Source organism: Equus caballus, chromosome 1 (assembly GCF_041296265.1).
Source record: "Equus caballus isolate H_3958 breed thoroughbred chromosome 1, TB-T2T, whole genome shotgun sequence".
Taxonomy (NCBI): Eukaryota; Metazoa; Chordata; class Mammalia; order Perissodactyla; family Equidae; genus Equus; species Equus caballus.
In genome coordinates this window covers 126,487,797-126,509,805 of record NC_091684.1, presented here as the reverse complement: position 1 = coordinate 126,509,805, position 22,009 = coordinate 126,487,797, and the positions used below count along the sequence as shown (strand labels likewise).

Sequence of the window (22,009 nt, the reverse complement as noted above, 5' to 3'; positions counted from 1 at the left end):
CTGTCCCCCTTTGTCTTTCTTTATCTGTTTTGCTTTGAAGTCTACTTTGTCTGATATTAGTATAGCGACACCTGCTTTCTTTTGTTCATTATTAGCTTGGAGTATTGTCTTCCATCCCTTCACTCTGAGTCTGTGTTTGTCTTTGAGGCTGAGTTGTGTTTCCTGGAGGTAGCATATTGTTGGGTCTTGTTCTTTGATCCATCCTGCCACTCTGTGTCTTTTGATTGGAGAGTTCAGTCCATTTACATTTAGAGTGATTGTTGAAATGTGGGGGCCTACCGCTGCCATTTTATCTCTTGTTTTCCGGTTCTCTTGCATTTCCTTTGTTTCTCGTCCCATGATTTTTGGATTACTAATTCAGGTATGTAAATTTCTGTATTGGGTTTCTTCTTCTTTGTAATTTGTGTCTTTATTCTTGTTATTTGTTTAGTGGTTACCAGGTGGTTTGTATAAAACATCTCATAGATGAGATAGTCCATTGTCTGATAGCCTCTTATTTCTTTGAATTAAAATGTTCCATCCCTTTTCTCTTGCCCTTGTAGGTTGTTATTGTCAGATTTTTTTTTCCTCTTCTTTCTTGTGTTGTGAGTTTGTGGTTAAAATGACAGGGTTATATTTATTCTTGGTGTTTCCCTTCCTTTTATCTTTAATGTTTTATTTAACTTTTGCTAACCTGTTCTGATGGAGAGCTGCTACTTTCTGTTATTGTCCTTCTACTTATCTCCTTTGCTCTTGGTTTTGTAGCCCCTTTCGTTTTTTTGATTTTTCAGGTATGAGGGTTTTCCTGAGCATTTCTTGAAGAGGAGGTTTTGTGCCAATGAACTCCCTTAACTTTTGTTTACCCGGGAAAGTTTTTATTTCTCCATCATATTTGAAGGATATTTTCACTGGGTAGAGTATTCTTGGCTGCAGGTTTTTGTCCTTCAGAGTTTTGAATATATCATTCCACTCTCTTCTAGCCTGTAAAGTTTCTGTTGAGAAATCTGCTGATAGCCTTATGGGGGTTCCTTTGTAGGTTATTTTCTTCTGCCTGACTGCCCTTAGTATTTTCTCTTTGTCGTTGACTTTTGCTAGCTTCACTACTCTATGCCTTGGGGTTAGTTTTCTTGCATTGATAAAGTTTGGAGATCTCTTGGCTTCTGTTACATGAAGTTCCATCTCTCTCCCCAGGTTTGGGAAGTTCTCAGCCATTATTTCTTTGAACAGGCTTTCTGCCCCCTTCTCCTTCTCTTCTCCCTCTGGTATACCTATAATCCTTATGTTGCATCTCCTAATTGAGTCAGATGATTCTCGGAGAGTTTCTTCATTTCTTTTTAGTCTTAGTTCCCTCCCCTCCTCTGCCTGCAGCATTTCTATATTCCCATCCTCCAAATTGCTAATTCTGTCCTCCATATTATCGGCCCTACTGTTCAGAGAGTCCAGATTTTTCTTAATCTCCTCCACTGTGTTCTTCATTTCCATATTTCTGTTTGGTTATTCTTTATAGTATCAAACTCTTTTGTGACGTAGCTCCTGAACTCGTTGAATTGTCTATCTGTATTTTCTTTTAACTCATTCAGTTTTTTAATAATGGCTGTTTTGAAGTCATCATCATTTAGGTTATATATTTCATTGTCTTTGGGATTGTTTTCTGGGTATTTGTCATTTTCCTTCTGTTCTGGAGATTTAATATATTTTTTCATACTTCTTGATGGTGTAGATTTGTGCCTCTGCATAGAGAGAGAGTTTAGTTACTGCTTCCACTTGTTTCTACTGGTGTGGCAGGGGAGCAGCTGTTTAGACTGCACCGACCAGGAACCCTATCAGCTGTTGCTATCTGGACCTGGGCCCCTCCTCGTAGTCACAGTGGTCCTGTGGGGTCCCTCTTCAGCTGTGGGGGCAGTCGCAAGGGGGCTTCATACTGCTGGTGCCTACTGTTGCAGACCACCTAGACATGCTCCCTCCTTGCGGTCTGAAGCGGTGTTATGGGCTTTCCCAGCGGCCGGGAGCAGGATCACCTATATTTGCAGCTCTGTCACTGTCGGAGCCCACAAAATCTCACTTGTTATCATATCACTTATAGGTTACAACAGAGCTATGGGTATCTTCTGCAGTCTGTGGTTAGCTCACCTAGCTATGCTACTTTTGCCCCAGGGCCTTCCAGCCTTGTGATTGCCGGGCGGGGCCAGAGTCTGTGAGTCCGGTGGCGGCTGGCTGGCTGCTGCCCTGCCCGGGATTCTCCTCTTTGGGACCCTCCTGGCGTTCTGAATGCTGGGTGGAGCCTCTCCACTAATGGCGAGTAGAGGCTTTCCCTGCTGCCGGAGCGGGACCCTGGAGTTTCCCTCTGGGCCGTGGAGGCGGCCACTGGAACTCCACCTAGCCCCGGTCCTTTCCCAGGAGTTCTCCGGGAGCCCCTTTCCCCATCTGGGGGACAGCCAGAGTCTGTGAGACTGGCTGCAGCCGCTGGCGGGCCGCTGCCCCGTTCAGGATTCTCCTCTTCGGGAGCCTCCCAGTATTCTCAATGCTGGGCGGAGCCTCTCCACTAATGGCGAGTAGAGGCTTTCCCTGACGCCGCCAGTGCGGGACCCTGGAGTTTCCTCCTGGGCTTAGGTGTAATCAAGGGGGGCTTAGGTAGGGCTGTAGTCACCTGTTTCCACCGTCGCTCCTCTGGTGTGCGCACCCTCCTGCCCTTGGTGCGTGGCGATGTTATGGGGGAGTCTGCTGGAAGAAAGCCACTTGCAGGTACTAGGCTGTTCGGGGGTCGGGGGTCAGAGAGTTTTCATCTATCTCCACCTCCTCCCAGGGGGATGTCCGTCCGCCTTCCGATGTATAGCAGCACGGGTCTCTCAGGCGTCCTGAGATGCTATATGGATATCCTTTGTTAAGCGATGAATGTCCAATTAGTTGTAGATTCAAAGGGGGAGAGACAAAGAAGACTACTCCTATGCTATGTATTTTTTTTACAATTTAAAAAAATAACAACCTAACTAGAGTCTGTAATCTAGGAAGCTTCAGGTTTGTTTGAGTACCTATTTTAGGTGTGTTTCCTAGTTTGTCGTTGTACCTGTTTCTCACTATTTGGATACTATGCTTCAATATAAAGAAGCTTGATTTCTTTCACCTGTGCGTTTTTTTTTTCCTGTGGGAGCTGCAGTAGAATGAAATCATTTCCTCATTCTTAATGGACATTTTGCTAGTAGCACTATTTAGATAGGGGTAACTATATGAATTTAGACTGCCCAGGGTAGAGCTGTTGTCCATGGTTAACTTTTACTCTCAAGAAGGTCCTGGTATGGACTACAGACAATGTGGTTAGCTCATATTTAGGTGAATTTTTCATAAGGATTTTATAGCACATGTTTTGGATTTTTAATTTATTACTTTGTTCCAGAAAACTCTAAAGGCATTTCAGAAATGTTCAACCCTCATTTTGTCCAGAGATGAGGGATTTCTGAGAATGAACTTTGCATGATCTCTTCTCAGGTCTCCTTGCTCTTCTCTCTCTGGGTGGAGACAGTGCGGCCCTACCTGCAGACTGTGGATGAGTGGATTGCACACGGGCATCTCTGTGACTGCGCCAGGGAGTTCATCATCCAGAGGTGAGGGCCAGCGACACACAGCACAGGAGACACACTGAGCACTGGTTTTACCCTTTTTTCTCTCATGGGAAAATTGTTCACTTTGAGTAGTTTCAAGTGATACTGAGGGAGAGCAGTTCAAACGACAGAGGTGTGTTGCTACCATACTCAGGTTCTGTTGCATTTTTATAGAAGATGTCATGTACCAGCCAAAAATAGTCTTTTTCCAAGTTTCTTGTCAGTTTACAGCTCTGCATAGCAAATTATATTTCTGAATGATGGTGTGTTTATGGCTGGCTGGTATGGTAAAAGGTGCACTGCTTTCTATAAAATGAATTTAGATGATATCAAATGACTTCAGCTATTCCCATTATAAATTACCAATAAGATAAGAGATATGAAAATAATGCAGAATATGCTTCTAATATATTTGTTTCTCCAAATTATTCTTTTTTCCCTTCTTAGTATACTATATAGTAAAACAAGGAAAAATCTTAATCCACTTATGATTCCTCTTCAGTTAATTGACTGTTCTGAACAGAATCATAGAAACTGCAACACAGAACTGTTGGCACTCTCTTAACTCAGTTTTAAGTTGTGCAGTCTGTTTAGATAGAGGTTTTTATTGAGAGCAATCCATTTAGTTCAAGGATAACTTTAAGTCCTTAGAACTCTGGAAAGGTAACCCTGTTTACTCAGTGCTCATATAAATGAGCTGGCCTGTCTTTAACTAAATCTTGCATCTGTCATTATATCCTGTTTCATCTATCTCACATGAGAACTTTTGTAAAAAGGGGATTCTGACTGCTTTTAGAGAGTGATAAGTGACCATCACTTTGTTGTTAAGAATCTTTGTGGGGAGGGCCTGGCCCCATAGCATGGTGGTTAGGTCTGGGGCACTCTGCTTCAGTAGCACAGGTTTCCAAGTTCTAATCCCGGGCACAGACCCACACCAGTCATCAGCTATGCTGTGGCAGTGGCCCACATACGAAATAGAAGAAAATTGGCACAGATGTTAGCTCAGGCCTAGTCTTCCTCAAGCAAAAAAGAGGAAGATTGGCATCAGATGTTGGCTCTAGGCCAATCTTCCTCAGGGGGGAAAAAAAGGAATCTATGTGGTAAAAAGATGTGGAAGTCTGGAGGTTACTTTCACAGGAGACGGCAAATGGATAAACTTTTATTCTATCTCCAAAGAGGAGCAAATTAATCATTTTGTTTAATTCCAATTCGAGAAACTTTCTACTTAGTTAAATTTTATGTATGTCATTCAAAGTATTTATCCACTTTTCTATGTTAAACTGAAGTCAGATAAAACCCCTGCCCATTTTGCCTGAAGATTGCTTCGTTTTACTAATAATTGATATTGCTGTATTTTGGAATGCCTGGACAACATGCCTGAGAAAGAACAGATGTACTGTTGTTTTTAAGAAAAAAGTTAACATTTAAAATTCTTTTGCATTTCCATAGAAACAAAAATGTTCCAGTAAATCACAGAGACTTTTGGTATGCAACTTACACACTGTACAGTGTATCGGAAAAGACAGAAAATGAAGAAAAAATGAGTGATAATGCCAGTGCAAGTTCTGGCAGTGACCAAGGGCCCTCCAGCAGGCAGCACACCATGGTGTCCTTCCTTAAACCTGTCCTTAAGCAGATCATAATGGCGGGCAAGTCGATGCAGCTGCTGAAGAACCTGCAGTGTGCGGAGAGCACCACATGCCAGGCCACAGCCAGAGGTAGTGGGTCCCTTCCTCATGTGTCTCTCTCAGCATTGGGGCTACTACTCTCTCTTCACTCTTGTCATCCTGAGATGCATCATTATTTTGTAGTTTGAAAATTATCAAAAGCTTTTATTTTCATGGAAATTATCACCATGATCAAATCAGTAGATCATGCTACTCCTGATTGAAAAAAGATTGTCCTCGTTGGAAACTTTCATCACTATGTTTGAAAGGCAGTGAGAGTAAGTTCCACATGCATTTTCCTTACTCTTGATTCCTTAGGACCAGTCCTTTAAAAAATAATTCTCTGGCATTTCTTAGTGCAGTACAGCATTTAACTCTTGAGGACCATGAACCCTGGGAGACAGGAATTTGTTGATGAGCAATTCAGACTTGACTGTAGATTTTGAGAAAATCTTGATATAATTTCTGATCTTTTTGTTGCAATTTAAGCAATATGCTTAAAGTTTTATCAACTGACTAAAAAGACTTTAGAGGTATAAATGTGACTTTAGTTATTTTGTTTGTAAATCTCCCTAATGTCATATTAATTATTTTGTATTATTGTATCTACTTTAAATAATATTTTCAGTTTGTGGAATATTTCTTTTTTTTTTTTAAGGTTTATTTTTCTTTTTTCTCCCCAAAGCTCCCCAGTACATAGTTGCATATTTTAGTTGTGGGTCCCTGCAGTGGTGGCATGTGGGATGCCGCCTCAGCATGGCCCAATGAGTGGTGCCTTGTCCGCGCCCAGGATCTGAACCTGCAAAACCCTGGGCCGCTGAAGCAGAGCGCACCAACTTAACCACTCGGCCACGGGCCAGCCCCTGGAATATTTCTTTTTTGACTGAGTAATAAAATTTAATGAGCTTTCCAGGGTCTCTATCGGAAGTGTTTTTTTCCGGTGAAATTATGACTCCTGTTAGTGTGATCATAGTACTGTTCAGTATGGTGGTAACTTAACTTTCAAGCATCCTGCTTAGGATATTACTCTATTCAGCAAAAAATTAACTTATGCTTTGAGTGTTTAACCATGAACTTTGCACTTGTCTAACAGAGGATGTAAAATGTTTAGCTGTGCTATACTGTAAAGGTAATGAAACAGGGATAGACACTCGTAGGCCAAAGGAAAAAAAACAGGCTATATTAAGATACAATTACTTAATATCATTTAATGTTATTACTTCACCTTACATATTTCTTTATGTTCCAGATGCAGAAAGAAAAAGCTTGTATACCCTCTTTCTGGAATCTGTACAGTCACGTCTTCGACATGGGGAAGAACCCACTGCACAAGTCCTCACTGAGCAGCAGGAGACCAAAGGGAACCTAATTAAGATTCAGTCCATTGCTGAAAGGCATCTGGAACTGGATGACGTTCATGATCCACTGCTGGCAATTAACTTTGCAAGGTGATACACACCTGCTAGATTTTCGATGACTGAAATGGCGGAATCTGTTCAATGTTTAGCAACTATTTATTTCTGCCAAGTAGGGCTTTCCAGTCTTAAAAATAAAAACCTTTGTAGCCTATCCTTCTTGATGAATGGAATACAAGAAGATATTATGTTCACTTATTTCAGATGTATAATTTGTCCTCCTTGTTGTTTGTGAAAGTCCACAGACTATCATATGCCCTAGGCCCATGGGAAATGCTTTCACTGGTACAGAAGATGCTCATGAAAATCTAGGTCATAGGTGGGCCTCAGACACACACATTGAGTCAGACCCTTCTTCTGCTTAAAATATGTCTTGACCCTTATGTGCTTTTAGCCCCATAAAATAAGTCATTAATACCTACACAAAGCCCCATTGCCTTTGGCCATCATTCACTCTCTGTGGCCCTAATGGCTAGAAAGACCTACTCAGTACTTAACACTAAAGCAGAAGTGACTGAACAACTGGTTCACTGAAAGGACAGTTTTGGGGGAATATAGTTTCTGTAATAGTTGGTAATTTTAAGACTAAAGGTAAAAAATGGGACTCTGGAGTTTTGATTTAAGAGAATTCTGTTGAAAGCAGCTCATAAAAAATAGACTCACATTTTTATCTTAAAGGTTGTATTTAGAACAGAGTGACTTTCACGAGAAGTTTGCTGGTGGAGATATATGTGTGGATAGATCATCAGAATCTGTGACGTGCCAGACATTTGAGTTAACGCTGAGATCTTGCCTCTATCCTCATATTGACAAGCAGTATCTAGATTGCTGTGGAAACCTCATGCAAACTCTAAAAAAAGATTACAGGTATAAGGGAGTCGTTTAGCTTTGGAAGTAATCAGTAGTTTATTATACTTTAAGAACTGTTGGAATTATTTTAAAACCTGTATTTCAAGTTAATTTTTATTATATTAGGAAATGGGTATGCAGTAAACAGTTTTCTTTTGAGAGAATCAATTAACCATCAGTGTTTTCTTAACTATGTTGTGGAATTTATTTCTGAGACTCTGTCCCAAAAGAAATAAAGCTTATTGCACAAAAATGCCCATCATAGAGTTTGCTATCACAAGGGAAAACATGAAATTACTTAGTAATGAATGACTATTTCTTTAAATTATTGCATATCCATATTAAAATATGGCATATCAATATCATGTATGAACTTTATAAAGTTCATAAAAATTATGTTTACACAGAGTTTTAAATAATGTAAAATGTTCTTAAAGCTTAAAAAGCAAGATATATAATATGATAGGAACTATGTTTTTTTAAATGCATAGAAAACAAGACTGGAAATAAATAGCCCAAATATTAACGATGGAAATTCACTATGAATGGTAGGATTTGGATTAACTTTTTTTTGTTACACTTTTGTGACTTTGCCCAATTTTCTACAATGTTATGAAAAAATCATTTATTTCTTTCTGATAATTAAACATTTTTATTATTAAAAATGTCTTTAAGAGGTGTTAGTATTTCTTATTTTAGTAAACGTAGAATGTAAACCAGTTTGCTCTAAAAATAGTAGCATACAATACTTGGTACTGATCCAGAATCCTGTCTGATGAGCTTAAGATCTTTCTGTCACTTATTTTCTCTCTATTCAGGTTGGTCGAGTACTTGCAGGCCATGAGAAATTTTTTCTTAATGGAAGGTGGAGATACCATGTATGACTTCTACACATCAATTTTTGATAAAATAAGAGAAAAGGAAACCTGGCAGAATGTGTCATTTCTTAATGTACAGCTCCAAGAAGCAGTAGGACAACGTTATCCTGAAGACAGTTCACGGTAAAATACAGGAGCAAACTTTTATTTTAAAATATTATGAAATAATCCATGTATCACAACTCTTCTATAAATTTTTATATATATTACCTTATTTAATCTTCACACTAACCTATGAAGTTTACTAATGTTATTTTACAAATTAGAAAACTGAGACAGCAGGTAGCTAAATGACTTGCCCACTAAGCGAAAGGAGACGATGAGATGGGACCATGCAGCCTTTCAGAGTCTGATGGCTTCCCTCACGTGACTAGAGTCAGTGCTGGCCTTTGGCTGTGGCATCTCTCGGTTCCATGTGCCTTGCCCTCCAGCCAGCTGCACAGACTCCTTACACAGTAGTCTCGGTCAGCGCTCTAAGACAGTGAGAGCAGAACCCTCAGGGCCTGCTGAAACTTGAGCTCCAGGCCTCACAGACCCTCACTTCCACCACATGCAGTTGGTGAAACCGAGCGACATGCCAGCCCAGTCAGGGGTGGGAAATAGATTCTGCCACTTAATGGGTGAAGTTGCATGTTCTAAAACTGTTATACAGGTTTCCCCTGTTGTCCAAAAGTAGAACTTTCCTATAAAGCTTTCTTAAGCCAAAATGGCGTAAAGCGATAAAGCAATTGCCATTAATTTATATGGGAAAAAATTTTGAGTGTTCCCAGACCCGAAAAATAACCTACCAAAATAAATTGTGGTAAAGCACAGATGCTCACAGACACAGTGCAGAGCTCTGGCGCCTTGATCCTGAGTGTAGTTCCCAGGGAAGGAGCTTGGCGACTCTGGCCTTGCTCCTGGTGGGCACTGCCTTTGTAACGACTCACTGCAAAGCAAGTGCTGGGGCCACCCCGTGGCTGAGTGGTTAAGTTCACTGCTCCGCTGCAGCGGCCCAGGGTTTCACGGGGTCGGATCCTGGGCACAGACATGGCACTGCTCATCAGGCCATGCTGAGGCGACGTCCCATATAGCACAACCAGAGGCACTCACAACTAGGATATGCAACTGTGTACCTGGGGGCTTTGGGAAGAAGAAAAAAGAAAAAAAGAAAGATCTGCAACAGATTTTAGCTCAGGTGCTAATCTTTAAAAAAAAAAAAGTGCTAAACGCTGTTTTTGCGTTTTGCCTTTTTTCATAAAAGCGAACATCCTTGTCAGATTTCTTTCAGTTAGCAAAAACAGGTACAAATATAGGTTTTTCGTAAAAGCTAGCTTTTGGATCATGGAGGAAACCTGTATTGGCTTATCCCTGATGTGGAGCTAACCTGCCCTTTGCTGGTGTCAGTCTGCCTGCTGAGCGACTGGCCAGGGCTGGGGGTTGGTACCGCCACGTCTCTGTGGAGCAGAGGCTCATCTTCCACAGTGTTTGGCCATCCTCTTTCCTGTTCCATGTCTCTGCTTGGCTTCCTTTCTTGGCTCCCTCAGTGGTCCTGCAAAAGTCATCATGATAATGGTTAACATTCATTACATGCCAGGTAAGGCATTCTCTTCCCACAACCACACCAGGTTACCAACTTTCTACTACTTAGTAGATTATTCCTTTTATTTCTATGTCATTCTTTTATTACCTTTAATTCTTCCATAAAAGCAGAATTTTCATCAATTATGTGGTTAGTAAAAGCAGGGTAACTGCTAGATTCTTTTCTTTTTTTTTTTTTTATTTTTTTAAGATTTTTTTTTTTTAATTTTTTCCTTTTTCTCCCCAAAGCCCCCCGGTACATAGTTGTGTATTCTTCGTTGTGGGTTCTTCTAGTTGTGGCATGTGGGACGCTGCCTCAGCGTGGTTTGACGAGCAGTGCCATGTCCGCGCCCAGGATTCGAACTAACGAAACACTGGGCCGCCTGCAGCAGAGCGCGCGAACTTAACCACTCAGCCACGGGGCCAGCCCCTAGATTCTTTTCATAATAAGAAATTGGTGCCCAGCAACCCCCAGAGGGAGCTAGGGAAGGTTATGTTTTTCATTATCAGCAGAAACTCTTGAATCTTGTTAGATTTAATATGTTTCAATCTATTACAGTTATCCTTTTTTTGTTGCTCAGACTGTCCCATCTTTACCTAGAGGGAACCCCTTCACTTGACCGTGGTAATCTCAGAGAGTATCCTTTCAAGAGTGGATGTCCAGGCTCATCCTGTGCACTTCCTGCCCCCAACATGTGTGCCTCTCCCACGAGCGCTTGTCCTGTCTCTTTGGTGGCTTAAAAAGCCATCCGTCTCGGTGCCGGAGTATTCCTCTGTACTGGATTGTCCCTGCTTCTGGGCTCTCTCAGTGGATGGAGCTAGGAAATAAGTAGAAACAGAAAAATGTTCATGTAGATATTTCCAACTTATATTAAAGATTACAGCATTTCACTTCTTTGATTTTCCTTTGTATCTCTTCCTATGAGTGCTAACACATTAACATGCTTTTTGGTTTTATTCTACAATAAGTAGTAGTAATTTCAAAGTAACAATAACAGCAACAAGGCCACTAAGAATTTAAAACATGCTTGTGATTATTTTCTCTTCCTATACTTTGAAGTCATCAGAATCCTGTGTTTCAAGGTCACTTGGAGTAATTCTTTATGTGATTATGCCACCACCTTGACATAGGGTCAAGTTCATTTGTTTTAGTTTCTTTTCTGCTTTTAGAAATTGCTTTTTTTCTTTTCTTGATTGAATTTTCTTTCTTGTTTACTAAAACAGCATATTTTTCTTAAGTTAAAATCACTGGTACAAAGGTACTTTTAGGGAGATATGCCTTCTATTCCTGTTCCTGCCCATTTTCTCCCTTCCCTGTTGCTAACCATTTTTATTAGATTTGTTTTATCTTTCTAGTGTTTATTTTTTGGACCCAAAAACATATGTTTGTGTATTCCTTTTCCTCCTCACATTACATAAAGGTAGCGTGTAGTACATACTCTCTGACACCTGGTTTATTTTTCTTACATAACTAAAATATATCCCGACCTACTCCATTTGCAGGCTAGAGAGCTTGTGCTCATTCCTTTACAGCTGACGGGCTTTCCGCTGTGTTCTTTCAACCAGTTGTCCTATGGGTAGACATGTGGGTTTCTATTCTTTTGCTGTGCATGTATGCAATGGCTAGTCTTGTACATTTCACTTCATACTTTTGCCCATATAAATTTGCAGTATATTCCTAGAATAGGATTGCCAGGTGAAAGGGTAAAAGCATGTGTAATTCTGCTAGCTGTTACCAAATTTCTCTTCATAAAGGTTGTATCTTTTCTAATTCCTACCAACAATATGTAGAGTGGCTTTCTCTACAGCCTCACCAACAGAATATGTTGTCAGACTTTTGGATTTTAGCCAGTCTAATGGTGAGAAATGGTATCTCAGTGTAGTTTAATTTACATTTTTCTAATTATGAATGAGTTTAGTCATCTTTAGATATGTTTATTTTTGCATTTCTGTCAGCATCGCGTTATTGGTCTTCAGCGCCTGCATTTTTAGAAACTCTTTATATAGGTTTTCCAATTTGACATTTGTCTTTTTATTCTGCTTATGATAAAACAATTTTTTGTTTTTGTTTTGTCATGCAGACGTTTCTTAGTTTTTTTTTATTGTTTTTTGTTTGTTTCTTAGTTTTATAATGTATCAGTCTTTTATTGGTTCTGGATTTTAAATCATAGTTAAAGTTTTACTCTCTCCCATGTTCTAAAGAAATTTACTCATCTTTTCTTCTAATGCTTGAATGGATTTTTTTACATTTAGATATTGATCCACTTGGAATTTATCCTGCTAAAAAACATGAGAAATAGATCCAGTTTTATCTTTTTCCAAATGACTAGTTGGTTCCTATCATTTATTTCTTTTAAAAAAAAAATCCGTCTTTCCCCTATTTGAGATTCCCCTTTATCATTAAATTTTCATATGTACTTGAGTCTCTTTGTAGATTTTTCCATCTTATTTCATTGTTCTGTCTGTTTATTCATGTGCTAGTAGCATTCTATTTTAATAATAAGGTTTACTGGCCATTCTTTCTTATTTATTTTTCCAAATGTACATTATCATCAACTTGTCAAGCTCCACCGAAACAAAAATCTTGATGGTATTTTCATTGAGATTGCAGTCCATTCATAAATTAACCCAGGACAAATGAGCCACCCCTGGGGACCCCTGCTGCCATGGCTTCCATGTGTTCTAGGTGCCTGTCTGTGCCCTCAGGCTCACTGAGTCCGGGCCCACGAGTCTCCTTGGTTCCAGCATCAATGCCAGCACTGCTTTCCTGCCCTTCCCAGTTTCCCCCGCCTTACACCGCTCCCATGTCCCTGTTGCTCTTTCTGAAGCCTCCCTGCAGGCCCTTTGCCCTCCACCTGCCCTTGGTGTAGCTTCTCACTCTCCTGCCTCAGCACTCCTGCCTGGGGCACTTATATTCCATGTTGATGGCTTCAGCGACCATTAATGACCTGCAGATCAGTACCTTTAGCCCAGGTGTCTACACAGTCAGCACCTCATGACTGTACTCGAATGTCATGTATCCAGAACTGAGCTCATTATTGTCTCATCCCAAACCACCCTTTGTTTCTTCTAGTCAAGCACCACTGTTCATCCTGGTGCTCAAAGGCAGTCTGTGGCTCACCCTAGATTCCTTCCTCTCTCCTGGTTCCCACACATCCCTAGTTGCTTGGTTCTGCCTCCTGGATAATGTTTCCCCTTAACTCTCAGTGCCTCCTAACCATCTCTGTCTCTCAGCCTCTCTCCCTTCCACTTGACCCCCACAGGGGCACCAGAGTGACCACAATAAACCAGCAACTCCCACCACCACTCACACTCAGGCTTCTCATTGGCACCTCATAACAGACGGACTGAGCTGCTTTTCGTCAGAGAGAAAACTTTACTGTCTGGCTCATTTTTCTAGCCTCTTTTCGTATACACTTACACATGCAGACACATCATATGTTCTCTCCTATCACACTTTACATTTCAGGGATTCAGAATTTTTCTGGTTTCCCCAAAAGCTGTACTCTGCCCCCAGAAGCCTTCATGTGTCCTGCTGTCTCCAGTTACTTGCTCTTCCATTTGCATGGCCTGGCAGTGCTCTGCTCTCCTGCAAAGCTCTGCCTGGCCTGGCTTGGTGCAGCACCCACATCTGCTCAGTGACAGGAGGGTGACTCTGCATATTTCCTCTGGGCTGTGAGCGCCTGGAGAAGGAGAAGGAATTGACTTTCTTTCACCTGCTTAGCATGGTGCCTGACAAGATTTTCAGTAGGTGCCTACTAAGTAATTAGTGGATGCACAAGTAACACACTTATCAGCTGAAGAATGTTGGGACTAGTGCCTGTGACATGCAATGAATAGGCCAATTTATAAATCACATGCCACTCTTTACATCACTGGTTGTAAGGCTGACTCCCCACCTCTGCCTTACACTTAAACCTTCACTGGTCGGCATCCAGGCATCATTGCTTGGTACCTCTATAACTGTGGGAGTTTTAGGTAATTTCTCAGTCCCCAGACAGGACTACTCTGAGGATTAAATGAAATAAGGACACTTAAGTGCCATGTAGTGCCTGGCACAGGGACGTTTCCATGCAGCACGTTGGTTGCTTTCTTTCTATTGAGAGTCACATTCAAACCTGCGTTAGGAGAGAATGGAAAAAGCAGACCCCGTTCTCGTCGATGCACTTGCACACACACACTCTTCAGGATGAGGAAAGCAATCCCTCTCCACCACCCTCTGCAGAGGGTCCATCTTCTGAGCCTGTTGCTTGAATTTTACCAGAATTAAGCACCCACCCTATCATCATTATACAGGAGTCCCCCATTATCCTCAGGGGATATGTTCCAAGATCTGCAATGGATGCCTAAAACCACAAATAGTACTGAACCCTATATATATATACCCTTTTTTCCTATACATACATACCTATGATAAAGTTTAATTTATAAATTGGCTACAGTAAGAGATTAACAATAACTAATAAAATAGAACGATTATGACAACATACTATAATAAAAGTTATGTGAATGTGGTCTCTGTCTCACCCATTTAATATTTTCAAACCACAGTTGACCGTAGGTAACTGAAACCAAGGACAGCAAAACTGCAGATAAGGGGAACTATAGTATCTTTTTCCCTGACTTTGTCTTTTTTTCCTAATTAACTTACCACACTTGTTAAGTATCTCTTCTCTTTTATAGCTAAACTCATTATTTGAAAACTTTGCCCCTCTTCCTTATTTCTAAAACCAAATTCCTATTCTAGAATATATGCTGGAAAATATGGCTTTATTGGAATATTTGTATTCCTTTTATGAAATACAATGTCTTTTTTGGAATATGATGTAAATAAATGTTAAAATGCTAATTTTTTTTAAAGAACATTTTTATATGAGCATAGTACTTTCACACAAACTAAAACTAAAATTTCTTTATCTAGTCTATCTATAACTTTTGAAAATGTTGACACAGCTAAGAAGAAACTCCCTGTTCATATTTTAGATGGTCTGACCCTGAGCTACAAGGTATGTTCTGAATCTCTTTGTAAGAACATTGTTTTCTATTAAAACCTGCAAGTAATAGGTTACTTTCTCCTCTAATTTTCTGTTTTGTTCTCATAGGTCCCATGGCCTGTGGACATTGTTATAAGTTTGGAATGTCAAAAAATTTATAATCAGGTGTTCCTTCTCTTATTGCAAATAAAGTGGGCAAAATATAGTCTGGATGTTTTGCTCTTTGGTGGTAAGATTTGTTTTCAAGAGATAAATCACAATTTTATTTTAGCCCTGAGAAAAAGAGGTGGTGATCTTTGCTCATTTTTTAATGTATACTCAAGTGCCCAAATGGTATGTATTTGTAGCAGCGGTTTTACAGACATCAGAATTAACTTCCCTCAATGAAATACCAGGAAATTATACTACATTCAATCTGAAATACAATAACTTGATTTAGGAATTTATCCAGAAAAAATATTCTTCATAGATTATGCAAAAATTTTTAATAACAAGTTAACGGGACTTTGCATTTACATTTTAATCACAGTGATAATGAAAGTGACACAGGGAACTTTTCACTGCTTCACCTTCCAGACACCCTGGAGGTGGGTCCCTGCTGCACACCCGGCAGAGTGCTCTTTGTGGGGTTGACTGTGCTGTGTGCGTTTGGGGTTTGAGTACATGCTCTTCCCACCCACTCTGCTCTTTCAACCTTTTACAGAACTGGCTAGTACTGCTGAAAAACCACAACTTAAAGAAGAAGTTTTATGTGAGCAAGACACAGCTGCTCAGTTTGGACCACAAAAGGAACCAGTGAGACAGCAGATTCATCGTATGTTCCTCTTGAGAGTGAAGCTCATGCACTTTGTGAACAGCTTGCACAACTACATTATGACCAGGGTTCGTGTCTGTGTGTCTGCCTCAGTTCTGTCCCCTTGTATACAGCTATTCATAGAGAATTATTTGTGATATATTTATAAATACAAAGGAGCCCACAAAATACTTCTAGACTATAAATGTGAAAATAGCACACATAAAAAATTTGATCATAAAATAACATGGCAGCAGGGGGAATTTTTTTTAAATATTCCAGAGCATGTGTGTCCAGAGACTGCTGCCCCGCGTGTCCAGTGACCCCTTGGGACAGGCACACCCAGAGCTCCTCTTTTCGAATTGCCTTCAGAATTTGCTGCATAGTTCTTTAAATTTCGTTAGTGGTGACACAGCTGTCCCTGGAAAATGACACCAATTTTTAGTAACAGCCAGAATCCGTCAGGCTGGTGTAGTATGTAAGGAGGAAGATACAGCCTGATTATATACTTTTTTCCTCAAAAACAAGAAGTAACTCATTACAAAGTAAATGAAACTGCTTTTCATATACATCTTAGAATGAGATCTAGAGGAAGTCTGGAAGAGGAGTTCAGATATTTGAACAGTAGCAGTATTTTTGGAGGATAGTACTCATTTGTGGTTTAAAGCTTGCTTAAAAAACCTCATTTGTAGTCATTCTGGTATATAAGTTCTAAAACCACCTCCTTTGGGTGAAGTGAGCCTTCGAAGCCTTTGTTTTAGATAGGGTGCATATGGCAGAAGAGCTCTCTGCTTCCCGTGATTTAGTGGGCTTCAGAGGGCCAGCCCTAAGCCTTTAATTGTTGAGAATAAATGGTAGGAGTTTAAGTATTTGCTTAATTTGTTTTTTGTTTTCTATTTAAAATATATCTATGCTCCTTTAAAAGAAAGACCAATATACAAACAGTGGAACTCACGAAAATGTATACATTCAATTTAACTGATAATTGTTTTTAAAAAGTCAATGTATTTTCTATACAGTTTGATATATTTGCCCCTCCCTCCCAGGAACAGTCTGCTAGTCCAAAGTGAGGCATTTATTCACTGTGAAGGGTGTGTCCTAAAGGACTGGCCCCACCATCATTCTAGATAAGAACGTCAACCTTTAAAGAAGGTACTTTATAAACTCTACAGATGTGATTATTGAAGGAGGAATTTGAGAGGAGTAGAAGAGGTTGGTAAAAAGTTTTGTGTCTGGCATACAAGTCCTCAAAGTAGTCTGCTGATCTGCTGATTTAACTTTTCATCTTTCTCTTCCAAGATTCTTCACAGTACGGGGCTGGAGTTTCAACATCAAGTTGAGGAAGCCAAGGATTTAGATCAGTTGATTAAAATTCACTATAGATATTTGTCAACCATCCATGATCGATGTTTGCTGAGAGAAAAGGTACATGAGATGTCACCTGCAGACTTGGCCACCAAGGCAGGAGTGAAGCTGGCCAAGGGAAGTTGTCCCGCTGCTTTGGAATTTTATACTTATTAAGCTTCTTTTCTGCAGAATATTCTTTAAGGAAGAACCAGATCAAATGAAGTTATAAGTGTGTGCCATATTATCAGAAATTATACCTGAAAGAAACAGTTGAGAACTGTACTGTGACAGTCTTCACTCACTCTGCACTGCACTTGGATTCAGTTGGAAAATTGTATCTGTAGCTGTGGAGTAATAGTGCTTTAGTCAGGAAGCATGTCCAGCTTTGTGTGAATTCAGGGGATTAAGTCATTTTTACAGCCACTGGACTGACTTGCTCTATTTCAGTGGTGAATTTAAATGGCCATCCCAGGATGTGGTAGCTTACTCTATTTGTCAGACTCTGCTACTACTGCTACCTCTATCACAGGTGCAGTAGATGTGTGGACCAATTCCAAGTACACTCTATTCAGAGCCTCGAAACCTTCCTTATGATGTAGGAGGCAGTCATTGCACTGATGAGGGTTTTCTGTGACTCATTTAAATTATGTAAAAGTGTTGGTGTCAGTGTCCAAGCATAGTTACAGAGCCAGTATTCTCTCTGTGGCTTTGCTCTCCAGGTCAGCTTTGTGAAGGAAGCCATCATGAAGGTGTTGAACTTGGCTCTCATGTTTGCAGAGGGCTGGCAGGCGGGCCTGGGGGCTTGGCGGTAAGTATGTGGCCTGTGGAACCTCTGTGCTATGACTGTTTTGCCTTACCTTTTAACTGGCTTCATCTAGGAGCCTTTTTTTCCCTCTAGGCCATACGTCACATATACTTGTATTTAGGGAAAGAATTGAATAATTGAATTTGTTCACCTAAACTAGGCCACATCAAGAATTGTGCAATTCTTTTATGAGTGGTAAAACAATAAAAACTGACGTCTTTTAATTAGGACAAGCAAATATTCTTAGATTACATGCATGTTTTGTTTTATAGATTTTGTTAAGTTTTTGTTATGAACACCTTCAGACATACACAGAGGTAGAGAAAACAGCAGACAAACCCCGGGTACCCATCACCCCTCTTCAGCAGTTACCAGCAGCAGTTCTCATCTTTGTTCACCAACCACACCCACATACTTGCTGAATTATTTTACAACAAATTCTCTACATCATGGTAGATTATAGTCCAAAGTTGTACTTTACTTTCAGAGTGTTTATTATTCATACCTGCCACATAGAAAGGCAGGTGCCCTGCAGTCAGACGACAGGTGAGGAGGAACTTCCTCTTTGATCTAGAGCACCATCCTCTACTGTTAGCTTCAGTGTACAGCTCAGTAGTTTGTCCCTGTCTTGTTTATAAAATTAATGCAATGATAATGCTGCCATTACTTCCCTGAAATAAAAGTGCAAGCGAGCCTGGATGACCTGGTTGTTGCGATACTAGTCAGTGTTACTGAGGAGGTAAGAGTTCATTATAGTGCTCATTTAATTAAAAATCTTAACCTATGCCTATATCAAAATATTCTGAATGAAGAAACTAAGATAGTAGGTAAAATTCATAATTGCAGGGATGTAAACAGATTTCTTACTTGCTTTTTGCTGTCTCAAAGTGTGTAAAGTATATTTCTCTTTCCATGTCACTGGGGGGTGAAGGAGAAAATAATAATACTGCTGCATATGCTTTGCTGAAATTGAACTGCTTCAGTTTCTTCAACATGTAACTTGTAAGAAAAAAGCAGGTTGGGGCCGGCCCGGTGGCGCAGCAGTTAAGTTCGCACGTTCCGCTTCTCAGCGGCCCGGGGTTCGCTGGTTCGGATCCTGGGTGCGGACATGGCACCGCTTGGCACACCATGCTGTGGGTAGGCATCCCACATATAAAGTAGAGAAAGATGGGCACGGATGTTAGCTCAGGGCCAGGCTTCATCAACAAAAAGAGGACTGGCAGTAGTTAGCTGAGAGCTAATCTTCCTCAAAAAAAAAAAAAAAAAAAGCAGGGAGTGAGGAGGACTTAAGTATAAGAACCATCGCAATTTATGGAAATTAATTGATCCTGATTCACACTTAAAGCAGAAAAGTGAAAAATTGCAAAAGCAATGTGAAATTTGACCACTGATTATTTGATGATATAAAAAATCATTGTTAAATATTTTTAAGCAGATGGTATTGTAGCTTTGTTTTAAAAAGAGTCTTTATCTTTAATATATCCACACTGAAGTATTTATGACTGAAATGCTGTGATGTCTCAAATTGCTTCTCAATGTGGTGGGGCTGGGGTGTATGTAGGACTGCCTGGGGCTGCATGACTGCTCGTCTTGAGTGTGGGCATGTGAAAGTCCACTGAGTAGTTCTCTCCTATATATGTCTGATTTCCCATAGTAAAAAGTTTTATAATAATTTTAAAATTTGCGATTTCATATCTTTAACGTGTTCTTTATTTCTAAAAGAAGATATGCTTATGAAAAGTAAAAACACAGGCCTGTCAAATGGAAAAGGGAATATCCCCAGTCATCCTAGCTCCAGGACTCAGTGCCATCCTGAAACAGAAGTTTTATATCCTGCTGAGCGTTTCCTTCAGATACTTGGAAAGTTTTTATTTTAAAGTAAAGCAGGAAATTTTATATTTTATTTTATAATCTTTAGACTTAGGATTCTAAATAATTAAACTGAAGTACATTTAACATTACTCCAAAGGTATTTTGTAGCCTACCTATTGACCTCTTATGCACTTCTTAAACTGAAATTTACCTTCTTTCCTAGAATGGAATCTATAGAGAAAATGGAGTCTGATTTTAAAAACTGCCATATGTTTCTTGTAACCGTTTTAAACAAAGCCGTCTGTAGAGGATCCTTTCCCCATCGTGAGTACACCATGTTAAAATATTACAGTTTTTATATTTTCTTGTATCTAAGTCTGTGTGTTATAGTTTTGGTACTGACCTCATGAAGATTAGAATTTTTCACCATTGCAAACCTGGAAGGTCCCTCAACAGTTGTGCCGTGCTTTGAACTGTTTTTTGAGAATAGCAATGGAACAAATGAATGTCAGATGTAAGACACTGAGACTAACGGTCGTGCTGTCTGGCGTGTCATTTGTTACAGCAGTGGTTCTAGAACTGTTACTGAATAAAGCAGATGGTAGAATAGGTTTTGGTTGCCCTTTACTATCATGTATAACCTTTGTAACTATTCCCTTTCCAAAGATAGAGGGGTTTTTTTTAGCAACTTAGAAACTTCCAAGGCTGCCTTTTGCACAAGGAAACGCAGGCCTGACAGTTTAGAACACAGTATGTGAAGCAGGCAGCGTCTGGGGTGCGTCACAGGGAGAAGAGAGCTATTTAATCTGCAAAAACAAAGAGCTAAATAGTATCTCTTTGCACGACTTTTCTTTGGAAAAGTATGCAGGGTTAATCTTTTCCCTATTTCTGCATATTCAAATTGTAATATATTCATTAAGAGCTAAACGTTTTTTAAAATGTTGTTAGAAATGTGTTAGAGGAAACATGGATGCATTTGTCCATTGTTGCTTTGGGTGATTCTTATGCAAGTAGATTCCATTCGTAGGTTAGAACATGGCATTTTGTGATGAACTGACCCATATGGTTTTATGACATATGAGACAAATGTGATTTGTTCAGTGAAACGCACAAACTTTTTGTTTTCAAAATTAAAATGATCTGAAATAGAAATAAATCTTACTTTTTGAATTTTTACTTAGTAAAGATTATCATCTTGATTATACATTAAAAATAATCAATATTTTAATTAAAAATAGAAAAGTCTTTAAATACTTTCAGTTCTGAATTTATTAAAGCCTTATTCAGATGTTTTAAACCATTTTTTTTCCAACCTTATTTCTATTTTTCCCACAGTGGAATCTCTAGCACTGTCACTCATGGCTGGCATGGAACAGAGTTAAATGTCTTCAATGTAATAAATATCTCAGATTTAATCTTCATACATATGCATTTCCACCACATGCAGTTGAGAAGGAGCAATCTTTATTTCGGTTCATTTTAAAAATTGTTGTCTACTGTCTAGACAAGTAGATTTGTAGGTCTTTTCTCTGGAGATTATTGGATAGTATATAGGATTATGTGTATAAAATTGTATCAATAATGCAAAGTGTATATAGGCTGTTTACAGTTACATTTCCTACTTTAAGCTCTAGATTTATGCTATTGATAATGTGAATTGTATCATTTTTGAAAATGTAATTATTAATATGAAAAATAAAGTACTTTAGTTAAATTCTTTAGTTCTCTTTTTACTTGGCCACAGAAGTTTTTTATGTAGAGTTTTACATACTGTCTTCCCTAAAGGTTGTCTTAGATTTGGTTGTCTCAAAAATGTATTTTTATGTGCCTGGGAAGTTCCAAAATGGAAAATAACTTTAATCAATATCAATAAATGTAAAAGCCAACTTCACTTAGGGCCATCTGTTGGTACATGCTTATTATTTGACATTTCTGAGCAATTTTTGTGAACAAGTTATATCTTAAATAAAATCATGCTTACCGTTCAATTTTTCCACATTTTCTTTGTATGCTTCTTGGCATGTCTCCAGCACTTATGACTCAGCACTGTATTTACTACTTATTTTTAAAGAACAACTTCTGAACTCAAGGTAGCCTCAGAGCTGAGCACCAGGCCTTCTTGCCCTCAGACCCAATCTCAATCATTTTGCAGCATCAGCATTTCCTGCATTCAGATGGCAAAGTCTGGGAACAAACCCTCCTGGGAACCAGCCCAGATCTGGGGCTTTACTCTGAAGTCTTGGAAGAAATTCACCGAGGAGGCCTTCAAATGCCAGAAGATGAACAGCTACTTCCAGGTCTCAAGAAAATATTT

General features: G+C 39.5%; 1 protein-coding gene across 5 annotated transcripts in view; it reads left to right on the top strand.

The window, feature by feature from the left end:
* Positions 1–21,683, top strand: part of LOC111775605 (gamma-tubulin complex component 5) — a 48,436-nt gene extending 26,753 nt beyond the window's left edge. For 3 of the 5 annotated variants that reach the window (XM_023652167.2, XM_070231885.1, XM_023652163.2), the window contains 12 exons: positions 3,463–3,578; positions 5,025–5,293; positions 6,492–6,690; positions 7,336–7,524; positions 8,325–8,507; positions 14,866–14,950; positions 15,047–15,167; positions 15,642–15,820; positions 17,031–17,156; positions 17,798–17,886; positions 19,919–20,019; positions 21,031–21,683. In XM_023652167.2, coding sequence (XP_023507935.2) covers positions 3,463–3,578; positions 5,025–5,293; positions 6,492–6,690; positions 7,336–7,524; positions 8,325–8,507; positions 14,866–14,950; positions 15,047–15,167; positions 15,642–15,820; positions 17,031–17,156; positions 17,798–17,886; positions 19,919–20,019; positions 21,031–21,077 — 1,704 coding nt within the window. In that variant the 3' untranslated portion in view covers positions 21,078–21,683. Of the gene's footprint in view, positions 1–3,462; positions 3,579–5,024; positions 5,294–6,491; positions 6,691–7,335; positions 7,525–8,324; positions 8,508–10,525; positions 10,834–14,865; positions 14,951–15,046; positions 15,168–15,641; positions 15,821–16,777; positions 16,944–17,030; positions 17,157–17,797; positions 17,887–19,918; positions 20,020–21,030 lie in introns of those variants that run through there. The other 2 variants (XR_011424651.1, XM_023652159.2) reach the window with 2 other exon arrangements.
* Positions 21,684–22,009: the final 326 nt, after the last annotated feature.